Genomic DNA, 23,924 nt, shown 5'->3' with positions numbered 1-23,924 from the left:
GTTTTTTTTTATCGTTGCTTTGTCCCTAATTTACTTTAGACATCAAACCACATATGATTTAGATGTGATCTTTCTACACTAGATAAAAAGAATTTCCAACCAAACATGCTCTTAGCATGCGACAAAATTGACATTATTTTTTTACAGTTTAAATACGTAACCATATTTTGTTCCCATAGGATATAATTCTTTTCCATATTTCATGGAATGTTGTTTTTCTTACCTAAATAGCATTTCCGAAATGATTTTTCTCCAAGATTTGTATGAAGTTATTGTTTAATGCGTAATTTTAACATCACATTTCTATGGAGCTGAAAGAGCAAGCGTATTCTCACTCTCTATAGATTCAATTTCCTGTTCCCTTTTTAAATATGTCCCGCTAAGGCATACCAATTCAAACAACAAGGCTGACAGAAATTTTCAACCTTCTTCAAGTAAGAGCTGTCAACTTGGGGCTTACAATTCCAAATTTTTTTATTCCTTTGAATTTTAGATTTAATAATTAAAACCTTTGAATTTCCGTTTTTTAGCTTTTATTTATAGAATATGCCTAGAATTTCTAGAATCTCTAGAATCCTAGAATTTCTTAGAATTTCTAGAATTCCTAGAATTTCTAGAATGTACTTTTCTAGAATTTCTAGAAAAGTAAATTAGTGTACTTTTTGATTGATTTCGAGCTACTTTTTCCATATTACGCTCCTAAGAATAGAATATCAGATTTTCGTGTACTCCTATACCAATTTCTTACCAACATAATCAAGTATTAAAATTAAAATCAATATATTAATAATTAAAATTAGAATAGAATTAAAATTAAGTAGTTGCAGGCATCAAGCCATGGCTAATTGTAGAAAAAGCCAAGACAGAGAGGGAAATCTGGCATAAGCCCTTTTTTAGGATTCCCTTTCTTTTTAGGAATTCTTTCTTTTCGCAGTGATCTTTGATGCAAAAATTTAAAATTAGATTCAATTTTATGTCTCTTTTTTAATATGTCCCATTAAAGAACACTATTCCCAACAACAAAACAGACCGAGGGGTCATTCCAGATTCCAGAAATTAAAGTGTCTATTACCACATCCGGATTTTCATCATAGATCAATTAACATATTACTTTAATTTTTGATCTCTACAAGTAAAAGTCTTAGGTCTTATAATTTCAGATTTTTTGATCCTCCCAATTTCAAATATAAATCAGTAAAACCTTTAGTTTTTCCACTTTTTAGCTATTATTTCTAGAATATGCCTACATTATCATATATTTTCTTATTGATTTCTAATTTCTGATCGTTTTTTAAACAATATTGGGAAATCCGGCTCTCCCTCCATGGAAAACTACCCCTTCTCCCATGAAAAATACCTCCATGGAAAGATCCTCGGAAGTAACACCTCCCCCTTCCACCATAAATATCCCCACTGAAAAGGTCTGTAGACTTCCCAATAACCGATACTGTATGTATGCAATGTGCAAAGTTCATAACTTGCAGCCCTTCCCCCGGGGACCGTGGGAGGTTAAGTCATCCTCAAGGACATTGTTATTAGATTTTCTGATCATGCTAAATTAAAGGATGTATTAATTGTTATGATAAAACGAAAAAATAGTAAAGTTATTTATATCAGACTTTATTTATCAATTGTTATCAAGACTCTGTTTCTTAAAGTTTCGGTTACTATTGAGCCGCATCGCCCCTTGCTTACAGTTCGTTACCACGAGCTGTTTGATAATAATCAGAGTTTGTCTTTCCGCAAGGATTTTTTTTCTAAGGTCTTTATTAAATTATTTTTCAAATGTTTTATTTGAATATCACATTTCTATGGGGTGAAAGGGCGAGCGTATTCCCACTCTGTACTCCATCTCACTACTTTTCTTTTTTACATATGTCCAGCTAAAGATGACTAATCCAAACAACAAGGTCGACAGAGGAGTCACTCCTCATGAGGAAAATTCAGAGCGCGAATGTCGACATCTGAATTTTCATCATAAATGACTTAAGACAAGACATTAAATTTTAATATTTTTCAAGTGAAAGCCTTAGGGCTTATAATTTCTAATTCATCAATCCGCCAGATTTCATAATTAAATAAGCAAAATCTTTGAATTTCTGTTTTTTAGCTCGTATTTCTACAACATTAGCATATATTTTTACATTCATAAATTTTTAAGCCTAATTTTCCATTTTTCCGTTAACCTTTAATTGTTAGGATTAGTGTACGGTCCTATATATTTCCCCCAATCATCAACAGCGCAATAGCGCTGCCTAAGTAAAGAACGATGTTGGCACAATGTATTATTTTTTTTTCCCAGACCCGGGAACTTCGTATCGAAGGAGTTATCGTTGAAAGTTCAAAAAGGGCTCAATCGATTGGAAATTGGAATGACTTGTGCCCTTTTTAATGCTCGAAAGTGATTGGAAGGCCACTAACACCCCTTCCACGCCCACCATTTCCCCAAACACATCCAATCAAAATTTTGAGATAGCCATTTTGTTCAACGTAGTTGATTTCCAGACAGAAACCATGGTTTTGAGAAGGACACTCCTCCCACAGCCCTCAGGTCAAGGGTTTTAAATTATGCCCTGGGGGCATATAAGGTCTTTTATAGAAAGCTTTGTCGTAGAAGCTTCAAAAAGGGCTCAGTCGATTGGAAATTCAAAGGGCTAGTGCCCTTTTTAATATTCGAAAATGATTGGAGGGCAACTACCCCCCCCCCCAACCTTACGCCCACCTTTCCCCCAAACACATCCAGCAAAAATTTTGAGATAGCCATTTTGTTTAACGTAGTTGAAAATTCTTAAAATCAGGTCTTTGAGGGTGAAAACCCCCTCATAGCCCTCAGGGCAAGGGTTAAAAGTTATGCCCTGGGGGCATATAAGGTTTTTATTGAAATATTTGTCGTAGAAACTTGAAAAGGGCGCATTCGATTGGAAATTCAAAGAGCTGGTGCCCTTTTCAATGGTCGAAAGTCATCGGAGGGCAACTAACCCCCCTTTCACGCCCACCTTTCCCAAACACTTTCAATCAAAATTTTGATATAGCCAACGTAGTTCAAAGTTTCGAAATAGGTCTTTAAGAATGACAATCCCCCCCCCCATAGCCCTTAGGGCAAGGGCTGCAAGTTATGCCCTGGGGGCATATAAGGTTTTTATAGAATGTGGTGTCGTAGAAACTTCAAAATGGGCTTATTCTATCGTAAATTGAAATGGATAGTGCCCTTTTTAATAGTCGACAGTAATTGGAGGGCAGCTAAGCCCCCTCTTACCCCCACCATTTCCCCAAACATATATAATCAAAATTTTGAGATAGCCATTTTTTCAACGTAGTTGAAAGTTCTGGAAATTATGTCTTTGAGGATGACAGCCCTCAGGGCAAGGGTTGTAAGTTATGCCCTGGGGCATAAAAGTTTTTTTTTTATAGAAAGCGACGTTGCAGAAACTTCAAAAAAGGCCTCATTCATTTGGAAACTGATGTCTAGTACCCTTTTTAATAGCCGTAAGTGATTGAAGGACAACTAACCCCCCTCTCACGCTTACCATTTCCCCAAACACATTCAATCAAAATTTTGAGATAGTGATTTTGTTCAGCGTAGTTGAAAGTTCTGGAAATTAGGTCTTTGAGGACGATAACCCCCTCAGAGGCCTTAGGGTAAGGGTTGCAAGTTGTGCCCTAGGGACATATAAGGTTTTTATAGAAAGTGTTGTCGTAAAAACTTCAAAAAGGGTTTATTTGATTGGAAATTGAAAGGGCTAGTGCCCTTTTTAATAGTCGAAACTGAATGGAGAGCAACTAACCCTCCTCTCAGGCCTATCATTTCCCCAAACACGTCCAATCAAAATTTTGTGATAAACATTTTGTTAAACGTTGTTGAAAGTTCTGGAAATTAGGTCTTTGAGGATGACATCCCCCCCCACAGACCTCAGGGCTAAACTTGTAAGTTTTGCCCTGAGAGCATATAAGGTTTTTGTAGAAAGCGTTGTCGTAAAATTTCAAAAAAGAGCTCATTCGATTGGGAATTGAAAAGGCTATTGCCCTTTTTCATAGTCGAAAGTATTCGGAGGGAGAATCCCCCCACCCACGCCCATCATTTCCCCAAACATTTCTGATCAATATTTTTTTATGGCCATTTGGTTCAACAAAGTTGAAAGGTGTGGAAATTATATAATTGAGTATGACAATCCTCCCCCCATAACCCTCAGGACAATGGTTGTAAGTTATGCCCTTAGGGCATACAAGGTTTTTCTTGAAATTTTTGTCGTAGAAGTTCCAAAAAGGGCTCATTTGATTGGAAATTGAGAAGACTCGTGCCTTTTTTATTAGTAGAAAGTGATTAGAGGGCAAATACCCCCCCCCCCCTCCAACACCCATTATTTCCCCAAACACTTCCAATCAACATTTTAAGATAGCCATTTTGTTCAGCGTATCAGAACGGTCTGGAAATTATGTCTTTGAGGATAACAAAACCCACAGTCCTCAGGGTCAGGGTTTTAAGTTATGCCCTGGGGACACATAAGGTTTTTATAGAAAGCGTGGTCATATAAAAGTCAGAGGGGGCTCATTGGATTGGTAATTAGACGCTCTAGTATTCTTTTTAAGAGTCAAAGCGATCATATGGCAGCCAACCCCCCCCCCCTCCCCCCCTGCCCACACATAAACACACGTTGCATTGTCTCGAAATGTGTCTAAATAGCAATTTTGAGATAGCTATTCTATTCAAAATGGTGTAAATAACATATAACAAGGCGTTTGGGGTTGAAACAATCGCCAGAGATTAGGGGCAGGGGTTGTAGAGGCTCAGTCTTTCTCCCAGAAAAAGACTATGTCAATATAAAACGAACAGAAATTAATTAACAAAGCTTTTTCAACAAAATAAGTTTTTTTTTAAGTAAAGAACTCTATTAAACCGAAATGAACAAAAAATAGAGTCAAATAATTTACCAAGAATACAACTACAGCAAATCAGTATTAATAAATAAATGAAACCCAAAACAAACAAAACTTAAGATAAATAAGAGTCAAACTGAAAACGAGCAGAAATTAGTACGAGTAGGGTTCTAAACCCCAAGCTTTCTAAAAGTCAGGTATTATTTGTACTTTGCTGAAAAATTCTTTTAAATGTTTTCGCTTTTCTAGCTTTAAGAAACCAAAAATCAAGTAAGATTTTAAGGAATAAAGATCAGCATATGTATATTAAACTGGCAATTCAGATATTTTTTTGTAAAGTAAAAATTATATCTGGCTTTTAGATAGCTTGAGGTTTAGAACCCTACTCATATTAATTTCTAATCGTTTTGAGTTTAACTCTTATTTATTTTAATTTCTGTTTGTTTTGGGGTTCATTTATTTATTGATGCTGATTTGTGGTAGTTGTATTCTTGGTAGATTATGTGATTCTATTTTTGTTCATTTTGATTTAATGGAGTTCTTTACTTTTAAAAAAAAACTTATTTTGTTGAAAAAGTTTTTTTTTAATTAATACTATTCAAAAGCATTTCTTTTATGAATTTTAAGCCTAATTTTCTATTTTCCACTCTAACTTTTGATTGTTAAAATTGGCGTATACCCAATACCATACTCTAACCCATACTATTCAAAAGGCTCCATTTTTATCGATTTCAGGCCAATTTTTCAAAATTTGCAATCCAATGCCTGGATTTTTTCCCCATTGCCTCACACTCTTTAGCGTCTTGCCACACCTGGGTTTAAACACGGGGTCCCATATTAGAAAGCTGAGACAAAACCTTCAGCAACACAGCAGGACGTAGTACTAGTAGTAGTAAAAGTTTGATTTTTAAGTTTAATAAGCAAAACCTCTATCAAAGCGAAAATTCCTTTAATTTCACTATTTCATTTAAAATTTCTGCAAGCAAACACATTCTTCATCATTAATTTCTAGTAATTACACTTTTCTTATGCTTTTCTTAGTAATCGCGAGTGATTAGTTTAGTGCCTTAATTACAAAGTAAATTTTTACCACCATTTTCTTAAAAACAGCAATGTTCAAGACTCCCCATGTTGTTTTTGGCCTTACGACTTATAATTTCAGAATTTCAGAGTCCAACTCGATTGGAATATTTTGATCTCTCCTCCAATTTTTTCCTTAATTCAAACTTCGATGTTGTTCAGAAAAGTTCTCATGTGTGCTTTTATAGCCTGTCTCATTTCTATACTATGGCCTGTGTTTTTTTTTTACCTTTAAAGTTTAATTTCGAATGCTAATAATGGCTCATCTTGGCAAGAAGGCTAATACACCTTTGTACTCTTCTGCCCCACTCTATAACCAATCCCTTTTTAAATTCTTACTTTCTCAGCTTTTTCAATCATTTCAACAGGTTGACTAAGAGGTAAATTATAATTTTCTTACATATTATTTAATTTTATGACCATTACGAGATACACACCTCGTAGAAAAATCCTTTGAATTTCAGATCTAAATAACTAAAACCTTTGATTTCCGCTTTACAGCTCATATTTCTAGAATATGCAAACATTAGCGTATATTTTCAATTAACTTCTACCCTATTTTTTCATATTGGCTCCTAAGTAAGAATTTCAAAAGATTTTGGTACGCTCCGTGAACAAAATTTTCAAAACACTAAAAAAACCTTAAAAAGAACTTAAAAAAACAAGAACAAAGTTTAACAGAATTTCCAATAACTCAAAAACACGTGAACAATGAACAGAATAAACAGAACTTATGAACAGAAATTTCAATAAGTCTAAAACGCGTGAAAGAAACTGAAAAACAGGGAACATACAAACACAGTTTTCAAAAAACGTGAACTTGCGTGAGGAAAAAGTGAAATTGACTGTTTTGGAAGCCCCCTGCTGCTGCATCACACCGTGGTGACTCCCTGCCTCTACACATCGCCATGGGAGTTCCCTGCCACTGTGCTGCTACGCATCACCGAGGCGTCACACCCTGCTTCTATGTGACGCATCACTGTCACCCAGCCACACCGACTGCCTCCAGAAACGTCTCTTTCACTTTTTTCTTGCGCAATTTTGTTTTTTTTTAATTGTGCTTTTAGGCTCCCTCTTTTTCAGTTTATTTCATGTGTTTTGGATAATAAAAAATTCTGTCCATATGTTTTTTTTTTTGTTTTTGTTTCTCAGTTTTCGTTCGCGTGTTTTTCACGCGAACGAAATCTCTTTTGACACCTCTTTTCAGTGGTGTCAACGACACAACTGATTTTTGCTAGGACTTGTAATAAATGGGTAGGCTAATTTACAAAACTAAAGTCAACCCCAGAAAAATACCTATTGGAACATTCAATTATTCTTTAAAAATGTCTGTCTCAAAATTTTGACCCAATATCATGAGGGGCTACTGAGATACCAGCAGAAAATAAAGAAGGGAAGGAGAAAGTTTTCCCTTCTATTATTCTTGACTCTTAAAATTGCCACTGGAGCTTTCAATTTTTGATCTATTCAGTCCTTTTCCAAGATTTTACAGCGAATCCCTAGGTCAAAAGTTTTCAGGGGAAATAATATATAAGAGATTCCTGGCTGTTTATTGGAGCCACACAAGTGCAGTGTCTCTGATCATTTGGAGAAACTTCCTTTTTTTTATTTAACAATGTATGGATCACAGTTTATAGAATTAGCAGTATGATCATTCCCTATCTCACCCATTATAAAAACCCGGACCGAGGTGCGAGTGCTCCAGAGAACGTTTTTGCAGATATAAACATAAGCGGCATTACATCTTTTCACGGGTAGACAAGTCAGATTTCTCTTGGACGCGAAACTCAAAGTTATAATAGAAATAATCGGAAATAAGTGGAAACCCGCTATTACGAATAATGCAATTTGTAACCCTCTTGGACGCGAAACTTGCAGTTATAATAGAAATAATCGGAAATAAGTGGAAACCCGCTATTACGAATAATGTACTTTGCAACCATTTCTCATTGATTGACAGAAACAGACTAACCCGCTAATGCAGAAATAAGTGGGAGGAGCTTTTTGTTCGCACCGAGAATGAAGACCAGAAATGATCTGCGATAAACTTACTGATCTGCGATAAAAAAAACGAAGACGGGTCTGATATTCAAAGTAAAATGTACACTTTGTTGTATTTAACATTAATTTGTTGAACTTTCCTGGAGGCCAATGCGGCCTCCAGATATCCTTCAGACTTTTAGAACATTATCCTGGTCTAAGTATTTTCGAAAGAGGGATTTCGACCTAGGAAAGATAAAATAGCTTTCATTTGAAATACTCTTCTATTTTGCTATTTGAAATGTAAGGACTCGGAGAGTCCTCACCAAGCTTAAAACACGACTATTTGACTAAGAATCCTGTTGAGAAACAAACTTGCCATTAAACTACGTTATACTTTTCTCTGTGTTACATAATATATATATATATATATATATATATATATATATATATATATATATATATATATATATATATATATATATATATATATATATATATATATATATATATATATATATATATATATATATATATATATATATATATATATATATATATATATATATACATATATATATTTATATCTCAATCAGCTATAGACTATTTGAAAATAAAAGTATGATTGACCCAAACGTCCCTTTATATATCCACGTTGTGGTTGATTTCGATCCACACCCTAAAAAGGTTTCCTGCCCTGCCTTAGACTGTTACTACCACTTAATAGGCCTATGCTGAACTTAATGGTCTTAAGTGACCACTTAATGGTCACTATGCTCAAACTAGTAGGCCTAAGCTTTATACAATAATAGTGTTTGCGCTTGTTTCTCTAAGCGGCACATATTTATGATCAAAATAAAGCAATTTATGCTTCAAAGAACCTTAGTTAACTTATCACTCCCAACCCTTTGAGCTCTCGGAAAAAATTAAACTAAATTGAAACTTTACCTTGTGGAATGTCGACACTCTCGTAAATGTGAGATTTTAATTCATCCATATCCTCATAGGAAGAAACTTGTGGGGGCAGCGGCAACTAAAATTATAGAATAAATTTGTTTTAGACTGTTATATTGTCAGACGGCTATTTAACTTTTGACTATGTTATAGTTTTGGCTACTACTTTACCAACAATAAATTCTGTATTATTTATAATCACAGAGAAAAAGAGAGTTTACGTGTAAAATATTCTGCAAATCAAAAGCTCTTCTTTCTTTTTACTGGCTGAATATTTCACACAAAAGAACCAATCCAGTTTTGCATAATATATGTTTATTTAAAGACAAATTTATTTTGCTTTATAAAGTAACAAATTCATTTGATTCAAGTTCTCAGTTTAATACAATTTTAGAGCCAAATCAAACAGTTCGTGGTAACGAACTGTAAGTAAGGAGCGACCCGGCTCAATGGTAACCGAAACTCTAGAAAACGGGTTATTGATACCAATAGATATATCAAAAGAATCAGATTTCAATGCTGATTTCAAATATATAACTTCCATCAAGTTTAATGCTACCCATAAAAAGTTACGCGCCTGAGAAAATTTGGCTGATTTTCAGAAAAAGGGGGAAAGACCCCCTAAAAGTTATAGAACCTTAATGAAAGTCACACCATCATATTCAGCGTATCAGAGAACCCTACTGTAGAGGTTTCAAGCTCCTATCTACAAAAATGTGGAATTTTACATTTTTTGCCAGAAGAGAGATCACGGATGCATGTTTATTTGTTTGTTTGTTTGTTTTTTTTTGTTTTTTTTCCCCAGGGATGATCGTATCGACCCAGTGGTCCTAAAATATTGTGAGAGGGCTCATTGGAACGGAAATTAAAAGTTCTAGAGCCCTTTTTAAGCGACCAAAAAAAATGGAGGGCAACTAGGCCCCCTCCCACGCTCATTTTTTTCCCGAAGTCACCCGATCAAAATTTTGAGATAGCCATTTTGTTCAGCATGGTCAAGAATATTATAAATATGTCTTTTAGGATGACTTAATCCCCCGAAGTTCCCAGAGGGAGGGCTAAAAGTTATGAACTTTACCCAATGTTAACATATAGTATTGGTTATTGGGAAGTATACAGAAGTTTTCAGGAGGTTTTTTTCTGGTAGTGGGAGGGAAGGGTGGGTCGGTGGTTATGTTGGAGGATCTGTTCATGAATGAAGTTTTCATGGGGGAAGGTAAATTGCCATGAAGGGGGCGCCGGAATTGCCAGCATTATTTATTGGTTATTGGGAAGTATACAACCATTTTCAGGAAGGATTTTTTCTGGAGGGGGGGGGCTAGAGGAGGGGGTTAATCTGGAGAATATGTACGTGGAGGATGTTTCTTTGGGGGAAGGGAAATGGCGATGAAGGGGGCGCCGGATTTCCAAGCATTATTTAAGAAACGATCAGAAATTAAATAAAAAAAAACAAGTTTTTTCAACTGAAATGTAAGAAGGAATATTAGAACTTAAAACGAACAGAAATTATAACGTATGTGAGGGGGTTCTCCCCCAAGTCAATTCCTCGCTCTTTACGTTACAGTTTTTTTTAGTGCTTTCAAAAGAGCTATCTATTCTAATTAAACGGCCTTTGTGATTCAGGGGTTTCTGAATCAAAATTTTTTTTAACTTTTAACGTAAAGAGCGTGGTATTGACTACGGGGAGAACCCCTTCATATAAGTAATAACATATACGTAATAAAAAAAAACAATAAAAAAACAAGTGATACGGCTCAATAGTAATCGAAACTTTCAAAAACAAAATTTTGATGTCAATAAATGTATCAAAAGAATGTGTTTATAATGCTGATCCTAAATATATAAATTTTATTAAGTTTAGTATTACTCATCAAAGGCTACGAGCCTGAGAAAATTTACTCGATTTTTTAAAGAGGGGGAAACATCCCCTACACGTGAAAGAATTTTAATGAAAATCACACCGTCAGACTCAGCGTATCAAAAAACCCTATTACATAGGTTTCAAGCTCATATCTGCAAAAATCTGCAACTTTGTATTTTTTGCCAGAAGAAAAATATACGAATATAGAAGTCAGTTACGTAAGTTAATTTGTAAAGACATCCATTTAGCAAAAGAAAAGTAAAATTTTTATACAAATAAAAGCTGCATTAACTAAAAAACGATCAGAAATTAAATAAAAAAACAAGTTTTTTAAACTGAAAGTAAGGAGCGACATTAAAACTTAAAACGAACAGAAATTATTCCGTAAATGAAAGGGGCTGTCCCCTCCTCAACGCCTCGCTCTTTACGCTAAAGTTTGACTCTGTCTCACAACTTTATTTTTTAAAACAATATAAAACTTTAGCGTAAAGAGCGAGGCGTTGAGGAGGGGACAGCCCCTTTCAAAAAGGGAATAATTTCTGTTCGTTTTAAGTTTTAATGTCGCTCCTTACTTTCAGTTTAAAAAAATTGTTTTTTTTATTTAATTTTTATACAAGACAGTGGAACGCAACTTTAAATGAATATTTCGACCCTATATCCAAGGGCCGTCCAAACAAACGAAGAGAATAAAAAACAATATAAAAGAAACTTACATTAAAATTCAATCATTAAAACTGAAAAGAGTTTACAATTTTTTTTTTAACAGCCCTAATGTCATCACTTCAAGGAAGTTCAACCGGGAGTCCTGGTTGAACTTCCTTGAAGTAATGATATTAGGGCTGTTTTTAAAAAAAATTTAAACTCTTTTCAGTTTTAATGATTGAATTTTAATGTAAGTTTCTTTTATATTGTTTTTTATTCTATTAGTTTGTTTTGCTGAGGACGGCCCTTGGATATAGGGTCGAAATATTCCTTTAAAGTTGCACTCCACTGTCTTGTATAAAAATTTCCCTTTTGTTCTACTTATTGTTTATGATGGAATGGCAGTGTGGTCTTCGTCGCTATTTAATTTTAGAGGAAAAAGATTTTAAAAATTCAGAGCTATTTATCTCTCCAGAAACAAAGACCAATGTAATATGGACCAAAGGCTTGCAAAAAATAAACTAATAGAATAAAGTAATAGAATTAACGCACACTTTTCAACACGGAAGTATAGGACAGCAGCACTTCTTTTTCTCCTTTATCTGACAATGCAGCTTTGTACTAGTGTAGCGTTTGGACATTGTCGGATTCTTTAGTCAAATCTTCTTCAGAAAGTAGACAGAAATTAAGATGACGACCATTCATTATGATTTTGTTTAATTTCATCCTGACAAATGGTAGATGGCTTCAGATCCCCATCGTCTCATAACCTCCTTTCCCTATCCCCATTCCTGGAAGGAAACCTACTTATGTGGTCTCATAGTGGAGTATTATTGTACCTTTCATGAGCTTACCTAACTGTAACCGTAACTGCAAACAGCACAGTAGAGTGACTTCGAGGAGAAGCGCTCCACTAGGTAATTATAGTCTAGCAAACAATACTGTGTTACACTAGATTTCTGTTAATGGGTAATGCTTCTGGTTTTATTTTGATACTCTATTTTGGGCTAAACAGCTTCTTTCTAGCTATCTTGTGTATTATGGACAGCCTCCTCACAGTATTGTATCATTTCCTGGCATGAATATATAGTGAGTTGGGTCTAATATTCTGAAATTGTATGGGCCGGAAGTTGATACTTGCTGGTATGAGTGCATCACCGATTGTAGAAGACGACTAAGTGACTTGCAACGGTCTAAATGCAACTGGAGGGTATGCGTAACTTGCTTAAGCGATATGTGTAGACCTTAGGAAATTTATCAGCCTATTCTAGTGAAACCCATTACTTATCTTTAGACTATAACAATTCAAATAATGTTAAAATTGTGAATTAGAATGTTTCGACGGTGAAGAACAACTACAGCAGTAAACTTTGACGGAAGAGTTCAGACGTGTTCAACTAGACTTGTTAGGAGAATCACAAATTCATCTCCTTTAGTTAGGAAACGTGAAATTAGATGACGTAAAATTTGTTCATATAGGTGGGAAGTATGGGGCACAAACACAGTATGCAGGGACCATGGTGAACAATCAGGCTTATAAGTCTAGCTTAGATTAGGACGGTACAAATAACAAAGGTGTAGCTACCCGGCTTGTAACCAAAAAGTGCAGGGTGTCAGTCATAGCAGTATATACCCTCGTAGAACCAATGATGAAGATATCCGGAGGGGAGAGGATACGTCCACGAAGTTTTTACTCTTAGGTTGATGACTATCATGTGTTTAAATCATCAGATCCTTATAGTCTTCGGTCTTAAGGTTATGAAGAGGCATTAAGCTGATAGAAAAGTTCTACTGAAGATCCTATCCTTTTATGGTATATCTGATAAGTACCTCAAAGTGGTTAGTGCTTTGTGGAGTGATTGGGGATGGTTTGAGAACTTAGGGTCCAAGATTAGGTTTGGTAGTTTATCTTAAGAATACTAAGTCTCGTAGAAAATATAATACATGAGAGTGGAGAGGTGATGTTAGGGAAAGAAAACCGATCAAGGGAACTCCTTCATTGACTTGGGTATCATTAATGGTGATGGTGGGTGCAGTGAAAATCTAATAAGAGGAATAGCCATGGCTCAGGATATTTTTGTGGACTTTAAAAAGAGTATTGAAGCACTTAAAAAAAAACAAGGAGATCTCTTGAATATTTTCTGACGAATTATCTCAAGGTAGTTTTAGTTACTGACTGTACATTAAACGGTAAACTGTACAAAAATGCGATTTGATCCTACTTTGTAAGGCTATAGTAAAAAAAAGGCTAAGGTGAATAGAACATTTTTTGAAGATGAAGAATGATAGACTGTCATGGTGCCATATGCCACCTTACGATGGCCTGGCCATGGCAAATTTATATGGCACATTTATTGTTATTTTTCTTCGTCCATCTGGGACCAAATAAAAAGAAGATTGTCCCTGAACAGGGTGGGAGTAGGTCCACGGTCACCCATAAGCTGAATTCTAGGAGGGTGGCCTTATATGGTCTAATTGGCACTTCCAATGCTGTATTATAGAAATCTCAAAATAAAAAACCATAGGCAGTGCAATAGTGCTGCCTAAGTAAAGAACGATGTGGGCCCAATGTATTATTTTTTTTGCACTTCTTATAGAAAGAAATGTCTTAGAAGCTTCAAAAAGAGCTCATTCGATAGTAAATTGAGAGGGCTAGTGTCCTTTTAATAGTAAAAACTGATTGAAGGGCAGCCAGTGCCAATCCCCGAGGCCAATCATTTCCCTAAGCACATCCAAAAAAAATTTTGAGATAACCATTTTGTTCAGCATAGTTTAAGGGTCCGGAAATTATGACTTTGAGGATGACAGCCTCCCCCCTCCACAACTCTCAGGGCAGGGCTTGTAAGTTATACCCTGGGGGCATATAAAGTTTTTGTAGAAAGGCCAATAGTGGTCGTATAAACCTCGGAGGGGGCTCATTGGATTGGTAATCAGAAGTTCTAGTGGCCTTTTTAACGGTCAAAGTAATTGGAGTGCATCTGATAGAACTTTTAAGATGGTAATATGTTGTCGTACAAAGATCGAAAAGGGCTCATTCGGTTGGAAACTGAAAGGGCTAGTTCCCTCTTTAATAGTCAAATGTTATTGAAGGGCAACCAGCCACACCCCCCCCTACGCCCATCATTTCCCCAAACACTTCCAATCAAAATTTTGAGATAGCTATTTTGTTTCACGTGGTTTAAAAGTCCGGAAATATCGTCTTTGAGGATGAGAATCCCCCCTAGACCCTTCAGGGCAAGTTTTGCCCCAAGGCAAGATAAGGTTTTTATGCAAAGTGCGGTCGTATTAACTTCAAAAGGGGCTCATTGGATTGGAAATTGGAAGTTTAAATGCCCTTTAAAGAGCTAAATTTATCGGAGGGCAGCTATACCCCACCCCCGTCATATTTTCCCTAAGCGCATACGATAGAAATTTTGAGATAGCCATTTGTTCAAAAGTAGTCCAAATATCACATAACCAGGCCAATGGGGTTAACACCCCCCCCCCCGCGAGTCTGGGGGTAAGGGTTGTAAGTTATGCATGGGGGCATATAATGTTTTTATAGAAGGGGTGGTCTTGTGAACTTTAAAGGGGGCTCATTTGATTGTAAATGTATAGTTCTAGTGCCGTTTTAAGACCCAAACGTGATGGAGGAAAATAGCCTCCCCCCTCTCCTCCCTGATATCCTCTTTTACTTAAATACATTCAATCAAAATTGCGAGACAGCCATTTTGTAACCAATAGTCCGATGAGCATATTTCAATGTCTTCAGTAACCAAATGTAAGGAATATTTAGGCGGACGTTAAACTAAATCAAAACAAACTATGAACATGGGGACTTTCAAAAAGATGACAAAGCAATATCTCAAGAACAACTTATATTATTACGTTAGACCTTAATAGTCAGTGATCCAAGGTACGCTATCGTTCAAAAAAGGGAGGGGACGGCTCACATCAGCCGCAGTTGGTTTAAGGGTGGATTCTAGGGTAATCGGGGGCGCTGACAAAGAATATCGGGGTGCATAAGTTTGCACACGTGTAGAAAACGGTCACTTTAGTCTATGGATTCAAATTTGGCCTATAACGACGTCATACCGCTCTTGACTTTTTTTTTACATGGTAATATAAGCTGAAAACCTTATAAACTTGATATATTCTGAATTCTAAGAACAAGTACTTTCACGTGGTATTTTTAGTTTTTCATCACAACCTGTTTTTTTAGTTAACCTCTATTCAATTTTGAAAACAAGGTTTTTAATATAATTTTTCTTTTTTTTTCAGTTTTTCTGAAATTTTTGCCTATATAAGTATATTTTTTTTATGCTTTATTTGAATTCTGCTTAATATTACGAGTCAGACTATGCGCTTGTTTTCCATAAAATCGTAATTCTTGAGCAACTATTTAGTTTTTTTCTAAATAACGTCATAGCTTCCAGAAATTAGCCTAAAATGACCAAGTTTTTAAAAAAAAATTGCCAGCATAAGTATATTTTTTTATGCTTTATTTGAATTCTGCTTAATATTACGAGTCAGACTATGCGCTTTTTTTTCCAAAAAATCGTAATTCTTGAGCAACTATTTAGTTTTTTTTTCTAAATAGCGTCATAGCTTCCAGAAATTAGCCTACAATGACCAAGTTAAAAAAAAAATTTTTTTTTAGCTGCAAAAAAATGAAAACGAATCAAACTGCATCGAACTTTACGAATCGAACTTTCCGAATATTCTTTACACGTTGTTAATAAAAACACAGTCGAAACTTGAACCTGCAAGAATATATAGCGTTTCAACAAGAAAATATCCCCCCCCCCCAAAAAAAAAGGAAATTTTCTGAAATAGTGGCGTTTTACTCGAAATATTTTCACACGACCTATAATTTTATCTCAGCTAACGATAGATCGCTCTTTTCTGGATCAAATGGTGCATTTACATTCTATACAACTAAATTTTTAACCAGGGAAAAAAACAACAGATGCCTAGTTTTGCGATCACATGCGCGAATTTGGTCTCCACAGCAATAAAAAAAATCCAAGAATCATACATATCCGGTTTTAGTTGCATACCGTACTTAGCCATAAAAGGCTAATTTTTCCTTTATAGGCTAAAATCTTCAAGTTCTACATTAGTGAGAGCATGTGCATCCCGATATTCGTTATAAGCACCTTAGATTACCCCAGAATCCGTACTCAAACCAACTGCGGCTGATGTGAGCCGCCCCCTCCCTTTTTTGAACAATATCGAGCCTTGGATCACTGACTATTGCATGAAGTACTGAAAACTATGACATAAAAGGAAAGGATTCAGGATATTTATCTGATCTAGCTAAAGGTAAAGATTCCAGCAACAGCCGTTTTAGGGGATGTCAGTTGTCTTGCGTGAGGTACACCATGTTGGTATAACTAGTTCTGAAGCATGTAAACAGATAGGAGATGTGTTTTGCATCTTTGCTCCGCTTTTCTCGAAGTAAAACGAGTCCAGATCTACCATAGGGAATCATAGCCTCTGGATCAACTATTTAGATCTTATCCGTACCGGAGACGACTATCTTTATACTGAAAGAGCTGCGGACTTGGGATTACACTTAAGCGCCGCAAAAGAGATGATTCCGATTTTCTTCGCATCTGGAAACCATAAATACGCCGCAGCTGCGTTTAACTACCTAGAATAAATGCGACGCTTGCCTGAAAAAGCGCCAGAAGCTCACAGAGAGTCTGTAAGTGGCAATTTTGTTGTTAGAAAACAACCAATCCGTTTTGCAGCATTGCATGCAATCTGACTTTAGAGTCGACTGTGAATCTGGACATCAAAGGTCATCGAGGGGTTTCCGGTATTGTTGGTGCGAAAACGAATGAAAATGCCAGGGATCGATATCTGGATACTCCCCCCTTTCTCAGAGCAGTCACCAGAACGCTGAAAGCAAACCTGAATATGGATGACGAGGCAATGAAGCATCATGAAGATACTCCTTCGTTTACGAATCTGACAATAAAAGGCAGAAATCGGGTTATGGACTTGGTAGAGTTGCTCGGAAACCCATTCAAGACGACGAGAACAGAGCTGTACAACTTTATGACAGTGGGATAGAGCTCTAGAAGTCGTAGCAAATAGTCTGCTGAGCTTCCGAGACATTGACTTCGAAGCCATGATCTCATATCTCGAAGGGACATCCACGAAAGTAAAAGTTGGCATAGTGCAAACTTTCACCTCTGTTGCAAAAAAAAGAAATAGCTACAAAAAAAAAAGATTTTGGGGAAACTGAGCTGCTCAAATGAGCTCTGCATCTTGCAAATTCAACACAAACTTCGTCCCTCTGTGAGCTTCTGAAGTACGACCTACAGCCTTATTCGGCCTCACTTGTTGTATTATCATCAAGTCGTAGGGAGCCTCAGCTACGTACTGGTAGAAAGTCAACAGCCTTGAACTACATTCTGCAACAGCCTGTCTTGGAGTCATGGCCATAAATGATTCCACATACGCTTTTTGAAGACTCTTCTCGATCTGATTATATAGTTAATGTCATGAGTGCCATAAGGGGCTATCGACTAGAACAAAATGAGACGCTAGCAGATTTTGGAATAAGAGTTTACAATGGGATTCTTAGGAACATATTCGAAGCTTGTCAGTCTGTCTATTTGGGTGGTGACAGGTATGACGGTCTTACTGACGATAGAACCCGTGATGACTTCTCGTCCAACTTCAAAGAAGCATCTGGCTGTCGAGAAAGAAGAGGAGATCCTAGAGGAAATATTTCTAGCCCATTCAATTCCTCCAGCAAAGTTGCAGCACCCTGTGACGGGATTCTCAGTATTCGCTCAGCCAAAGGTCAACTCTTGAAAGTTCTTTTCGTGGTCTGGGAGTACAAAATTTTGACCCGTCTGATGGTTCATCTCGCTGGAGGTTTCGAGAGTTAACATAGAGCTGTTACCGTTACACCCCTTGGAAGCTCCGTTGATGACGATCTGTCGATGGCCATGAGGAAGCAGACACTCGGGTGTTATACCACACAGCAGTTGCCGCAAGATGAAAGAGCACACTTATGATAATACAAGCCAACGATACTGATATCGTCTTACTAGCTGCATACTACTTCCAGTATCTCACTAGTCTCGGCCTCAAGCAGCTCTGGGTTAAGTTTCCACCCTACTGCATACCTATCCATACGGCAGCAAAAACACCAGGAGTAACATTTTGCAACGCCTTGCCGCTTGTCCACACCTTGAGTGGATGTGACGCCGCCAGCTCTCCATATGGAATTGGAAAGGTCCACTTTTTTTGAGCTACGAAGTCTTTGGAAACTTTTTTGGGGTCTCTAGGTGATGAAGTTTGAGCCCTTCCAGAGAAGCCATCATCTCTGCGAAGTGATAGTTAAGTCAACGTCTGTAAGCAGCTTGTGGTTACAGTGTATGGCAGAAGTGTGACTAACTTCAATAGCCTGAATGACCTTTGAGCCCATTTGTACCCAAGATTGGAGGATTTGCAGCGTTTACCACCAACTAATATCTCGTTTCTGCTTGATTTGAAAAGGTGCATGTTCCATTCACTGATTAAGATCCAAATCCACAAGCCCCGTATTCATTTACCTCATGCTACCGATATGGGCTGGGGAAATGAAGATCATGATCTGAAACTAGGCCTAGCTTATGTAATGCCACATCGGCTAGCATCAGTTTCATTTCGCAAATCTGACAAGACGAGATGCGGCTCGCGCTGCAAATACTCCAAAATAGTCTTCTGTGACAGCGCATGCAAGTGTGGAGCTGACCTCCGAAAATGACTACTTTTCGATGTGAATCAGAACGATTCCGAAGACGGAGATAAAGAAGAAAATGAGAATTTAGGAACCGTTTCATGTTCAGTTTTAAATATTTGATTTTTTATTTGTTTTGATATTAAACTGCTAATGCAGTCGTCTAAACCTAACTTTCAGCTGATCGTGACAGTTACCATCTACTACTCAGTGGTCGTTGACCCGAACCAACCAATTGGATCATTGGCTCTATGCCAATGATCCAATTGTATTCAATGTATCGAACTATACCAAAGATCCATAGATACAAATAGTATCTATGCCGGGAATTAAAGAAAATAGTATCAGCCTTATAGTATCAGCCTTAGTCACCTCTGCACCACACCTTCACACGGCTTCGCCACCTTGAGGCTCGTGTATGAGCCTACGTAGGCTAGATGGTATGTACTACTACAGTAGTAGTATTTTTTTCCTGGTTAAAAATGTTAGTTGTATAGAATTTAAAGACATGGCTTTATTAAAAAAAGAGGGATATATCGTTTGGTGAGATAAAAATTATGGGTTGTATCTAATACATTTCGAGTAAAATACCACTATTCAGAAATTTCTTTTTTTCTGGGGGAAGGTGGGATTTTATTGTTCAAAAGCTTATATATTTTTACAGATTCAAGTCTCGACTTTTCATTTTTTTTAACAGCTAAGAAAAATTAAAAAAAAACTTGGTCATTCTAGGCTAATGACGTTATTTAGTAAAAATAAATAGTTGCTCAAGAATCAATATTTTTGGAAAAGAGGCACATGCTTTGATTCGTAATGACGAGCAGAATTCAAATAAAGCATAAGAAAAATATACTTATGTAGGCACAAATTTCACAAAAACAGAAAAAAACTAAGAAAAAGTATATTAAAAAACCTTGTTTTCAAAATTAAATAGGGGCTAATTAAACAAATAAAGGCTGTGGGGAAAAAGCTAAAAATACCAGGTTAAAGTACTCGTTCTTGAATTCAGAATATGTCAAATTTATAATGTTTTCAGTTTATTTTACCGTGTAAAAAAATAAATCAAGAACAGTATGACGTCATTATAGACAAAATTTGACTTTATAGGCTAAAATGACCATGTTCTACACACATGTGAAGTTGTGCACCCTAATATTCGTTATCAGTGCCCCCAATTAGTCTAGAATCCACCCTCAAACCAATTGCGGCGAATGTGGGCCACCCCTTGAAAGATAACTGTCCCTGGATCACTGACTATTAGAGTAAGTTTTGGGGGATTTTGAACTGGCCAGTAGGAACTATGTGTATACTTTTAATACTACCACTACAATTACTGTATCTAACGACGCTAAGAGTCTGACAAGGTGGTTCATTTTCTAAACACATCCAGTCAAAATTTTGAGACAACCATTTTGTTCAGCATACTAGAACGGTTCAGTAACTATGTCTATGTCTTATTGGGCATGTCAACCCCCACCCCCAATCATGCAATTGGCCCATTATGCTATAAAACTAAATGTTACTTTAAAACTAAATCAAAATGCATTGTGCCTACGGTGGCCAATAAGACACTCCATTATATATTAAGAACGACTGAGGGTAATAAGTTGCAGTTTTTGGGGCTACGACTATTACTACTTCTCCTCTTAAAATTAAAATCAATAAATAGAGTGTAAATGGATCCAGGTTGTCAAAGAGCATAAATAGGATCTTGTGGGAATAATATAAAGTTTTTTTTTCAGCTCAACTTGAGGACTTTATTTAAGACTTTAAGGAATAAAAATCAGTATGTATATTAAACTGACAATCCACGGTCAGTTTCATTTATTTATCGATAGTGATTTGTGGTTAAAGACCAGAATATAATTTCCGCTTTATGAAAACAAAGTACGTTTTAAATGTATTCACTTTTTTTTTACTTAAATAAACAAAAAAATTTAAGACTTTAAGGAATAAAAATCAGTATGTATATTAAACTGACAATCCACGGTCAGTTTCATTTATTTATCGATAGTGATTTGTGGTTAAAGACCAGAATATAATTTCCGCTTTATGAAAACAAAGTACGTTTTAAAGGTTTTCACTTTTTTTTTACTTAAATAAATAAAAAAATTTAAGACTTTAAGGAATAAAAATCAGTATGTATATTAAACTGACAATCCACGGTCAGTTTCATTTATTTATCGATAGTGATTTGTGGTTAAAGACCAGAATATAATTTCCGCTTTAGGAAAACAAAGTACGTTTTAAAGGTTTTCACTTTTTTTTTACTTAAATAAATAAAAAAATTTAAGACTTTAAGGAATAAAAATCAGTATGTATATTAAACTGACAATCCACGGTCAGTTTCATTTATTTATCGATAGTGATTTGTGGTTAAAGACCAGAATATAATTTCCGCTTTAGGAAAACAAAGTACGTTTTAAAGGTTTTCACTTTTTTTTAATTAAATAAATAAAAAAATTTAAGACTTTAAGGAATAAAAATCAGTATGTATATTAAACTGACAATCCACGGTCAGTTTCATTTATTTATCGATAGTGATTTGTGGTTAAAGACCAGAATATAATTTCCGCTTTATGAAAACAAAGTACGTTTTAAAGGTTTTCACTTTTTTTTTAATTAAATAAATAGAAAAATTTAAGACTTTAAGGAATAAAAATCAGTATGTATATTAAACTGACAATCCACGGTCAGTTTAATTTATTTATCGATAGTGATTTGTGGTTAAAGACCAGAATATAATTTCCGCTTTATGAAAACAAAGTACGTTTTAAAGGTTTTCACTTTTTTTTAATTAAATAAATAAAAAAATTTAAGACTTTAAGGAATAAAAATCAGTATGTATATTAAACTGACAATCCACGGTCAGTTTCATTTATTTATCGATAGTGATTTGTGGATAAAGACCAGAATATAATTTCCGCTTTATGAAAACAAAGTACGTTTTAAAGGTTTTCACTTTTTTTTTTACTTAAATAAATAAAAAAATTTAAGACTTTAAGGAATAAAAATCAGTATGTATATTAAACTGACAATCCACGGTCAGTTTCATTTATTTATCGATAGTGATTTGTGGTAAACGCTTTAAAGATTAATTGACTTTATTTCTGCCCATTTTTGGCTTAATGGAGCTCTTTACTTTTCTTTGAAAAAAAAGTTTTGTGGATTTCTTTTTTAATTTATATAAATAAAAAGCAGCAACATTCCGCCGGGGGGGGGGGGGGGGCCCTAGAGCCTCCCCTTCCCTGCCCCCCTCATGGGTGCTCATGAGTAGGTCGTAAGAAAGGATTTAAAGGAGACTCGAACTACATGAGTAGACTAAGAGGTTCCATTTCTATGGCCCCTCCGTACCAAACAGGTTTTTCTGGTAGTCCTATTCTACAGGTCATTACACCTTTGCCAAGAGGAGGTCATTACATCTTTGCTAAGAGATTTACGCAATTTAAGGACAAGTTTTTCTGACGTAGATTTCTAGTTCATGATATACAAGTTTTTTTTTTAGGTTAAATCCATGGTCATTCACCTGTAAGTTGATTAGTAGGTTTTTTTTTAAAAAACTTGGCTAATAGGTTTTTAAACCTATTACTATGAACGCTACATGCATTCCATTTTTGGAACTAGGAGCGAGATTGTGTGATGCTATCAGACTGGTTTCGTTTCATGGGTTCATTAATAGAACGACTAATGTTTTTGAAAAGGGTAATTACTTCCTTAGTTTACGAGATTTCCGATTTTTTTGCGAAAAGGTATTTGTGTAAAGGTATGGCGATGGTTAAGAATGCCTCACGGGTAATTAAAGAATGGGATGCTTGTATCAACAAAACAAAGAATATGCTCAGATACTTAATAGATTTGACGCCTACAAGAGACATTGGTAGAAGGTATTCAATAGCTTAATTGAAAAGTAACGATAGAATGACATTGTGACTTGACCTAGCTTTACCTCGCCGATGTAGTCTGTATAATACACAAGTGATGATTTGCACAGTGTTGTCAATTTTAAATAGTTTAGAAATAAAAAAAATTAACAAGAAATGGCTGAAAAGTGTTTTGGGGGAGTTGAGTTGCACGAGGGTTCAGTTACATGCGGATTCAGTTACACGGGGATTAGTTAAATGGGGTCGAGTAGCACGGAGGTTCAGTTGTACAGGGTTTCGGTTATACAGGGGTTCACTTACATGGGGGGTTCAGTTGTACGGGGTTTCGGTTATACAGGGGTTCAGTTATTTTTTCTGATTTTGCGTGTTTTCGCAAGAAAATAACTGGTCTTTTAGCAAACTTAGCCATAGCTATCTGAAACTCTGCATAAATATCTTCATTTTTAATCTAATTGCATAGCTACTAAAGGAACATTGAACATTTTTTCTGATTTTGTGTGACCACCTGGCGCCCCAAAGACTCCTGAGCCTCCATTATAATACTTTTTAAGGCTTTATTATATCTTTTCAGAACAAATTATTATTTTAGGGAATTATTTCGGTGAAACAGTTAGAGACATTTGAACGGTGTTGTGAGGTCCCTTAGCACAATCCCAAAGGGCTCCGATCCCCCCACCCCAACCCCGAAGGAAGCCCCCGGACAACAAAGGTTCTCTGGACCCCCAAAGGACCCCCGGCGCCCGATGCCTCCTGAGTCCCCCATTATAATACTTTTTAAGGCTTTATTATATCTTTTCAGAACAAATTATTATTTTAGGGAATTATTTCGGTGAAACAGTTAGAGACATTTTAAGAGATGATTTTAGAAACGGACTTGAGGGTGAAACTCTGTGGTCGTTATAATACACAAGTTCCATTTGAACGGTGTTGT

The 23,924-nt window shown here is 35.9% G+C and overlaps 1 protein-coding gene across 1 annotated transcript in view; it reads right to left on the bottom strand.

Moving 5' to 3' along the window:
* The window catches only part of LOC148949981 (uncharacterized), a 93,497-nt gene that overhangs the window by 4,313 nt on the left and 65,260 nt on the right, over positions 1-23,924 (bottom strand). Inside the window, exon 5 of the mRNA XM_089091380.1 lies at positions 8,884-8,968. Coding sequence (XP_088947506.1) covers positions 8,884-8,968 — 85 coding nt within the window. The remainder of the gene's footprint in view (positions 1-8,883; positions 8,969-23,924) is intronic.

This window comes from Artemia sp. Qi Xiang Cuo, chromosome 7, assembly GCF_049724085.1.
Source record: "Artemia sp. Qi Xiang Cuo chromosome 7, ASM4972408v1, whole genome shotgun sequence".
NCBI classification, from domain to species: domain Eukaryota; kingdom Metazoa; phylum Arthropoda; class Branchiopoda; order Anostraca; family Artemiidae; genus Artemia; species Artemia sp. Qi Xiang Cuo.
The sequence above is the reverse complement of the archived record's forward strand: the minus strand, read 5'-3'. Positions and strand labels throughout refer to the sequence as shown.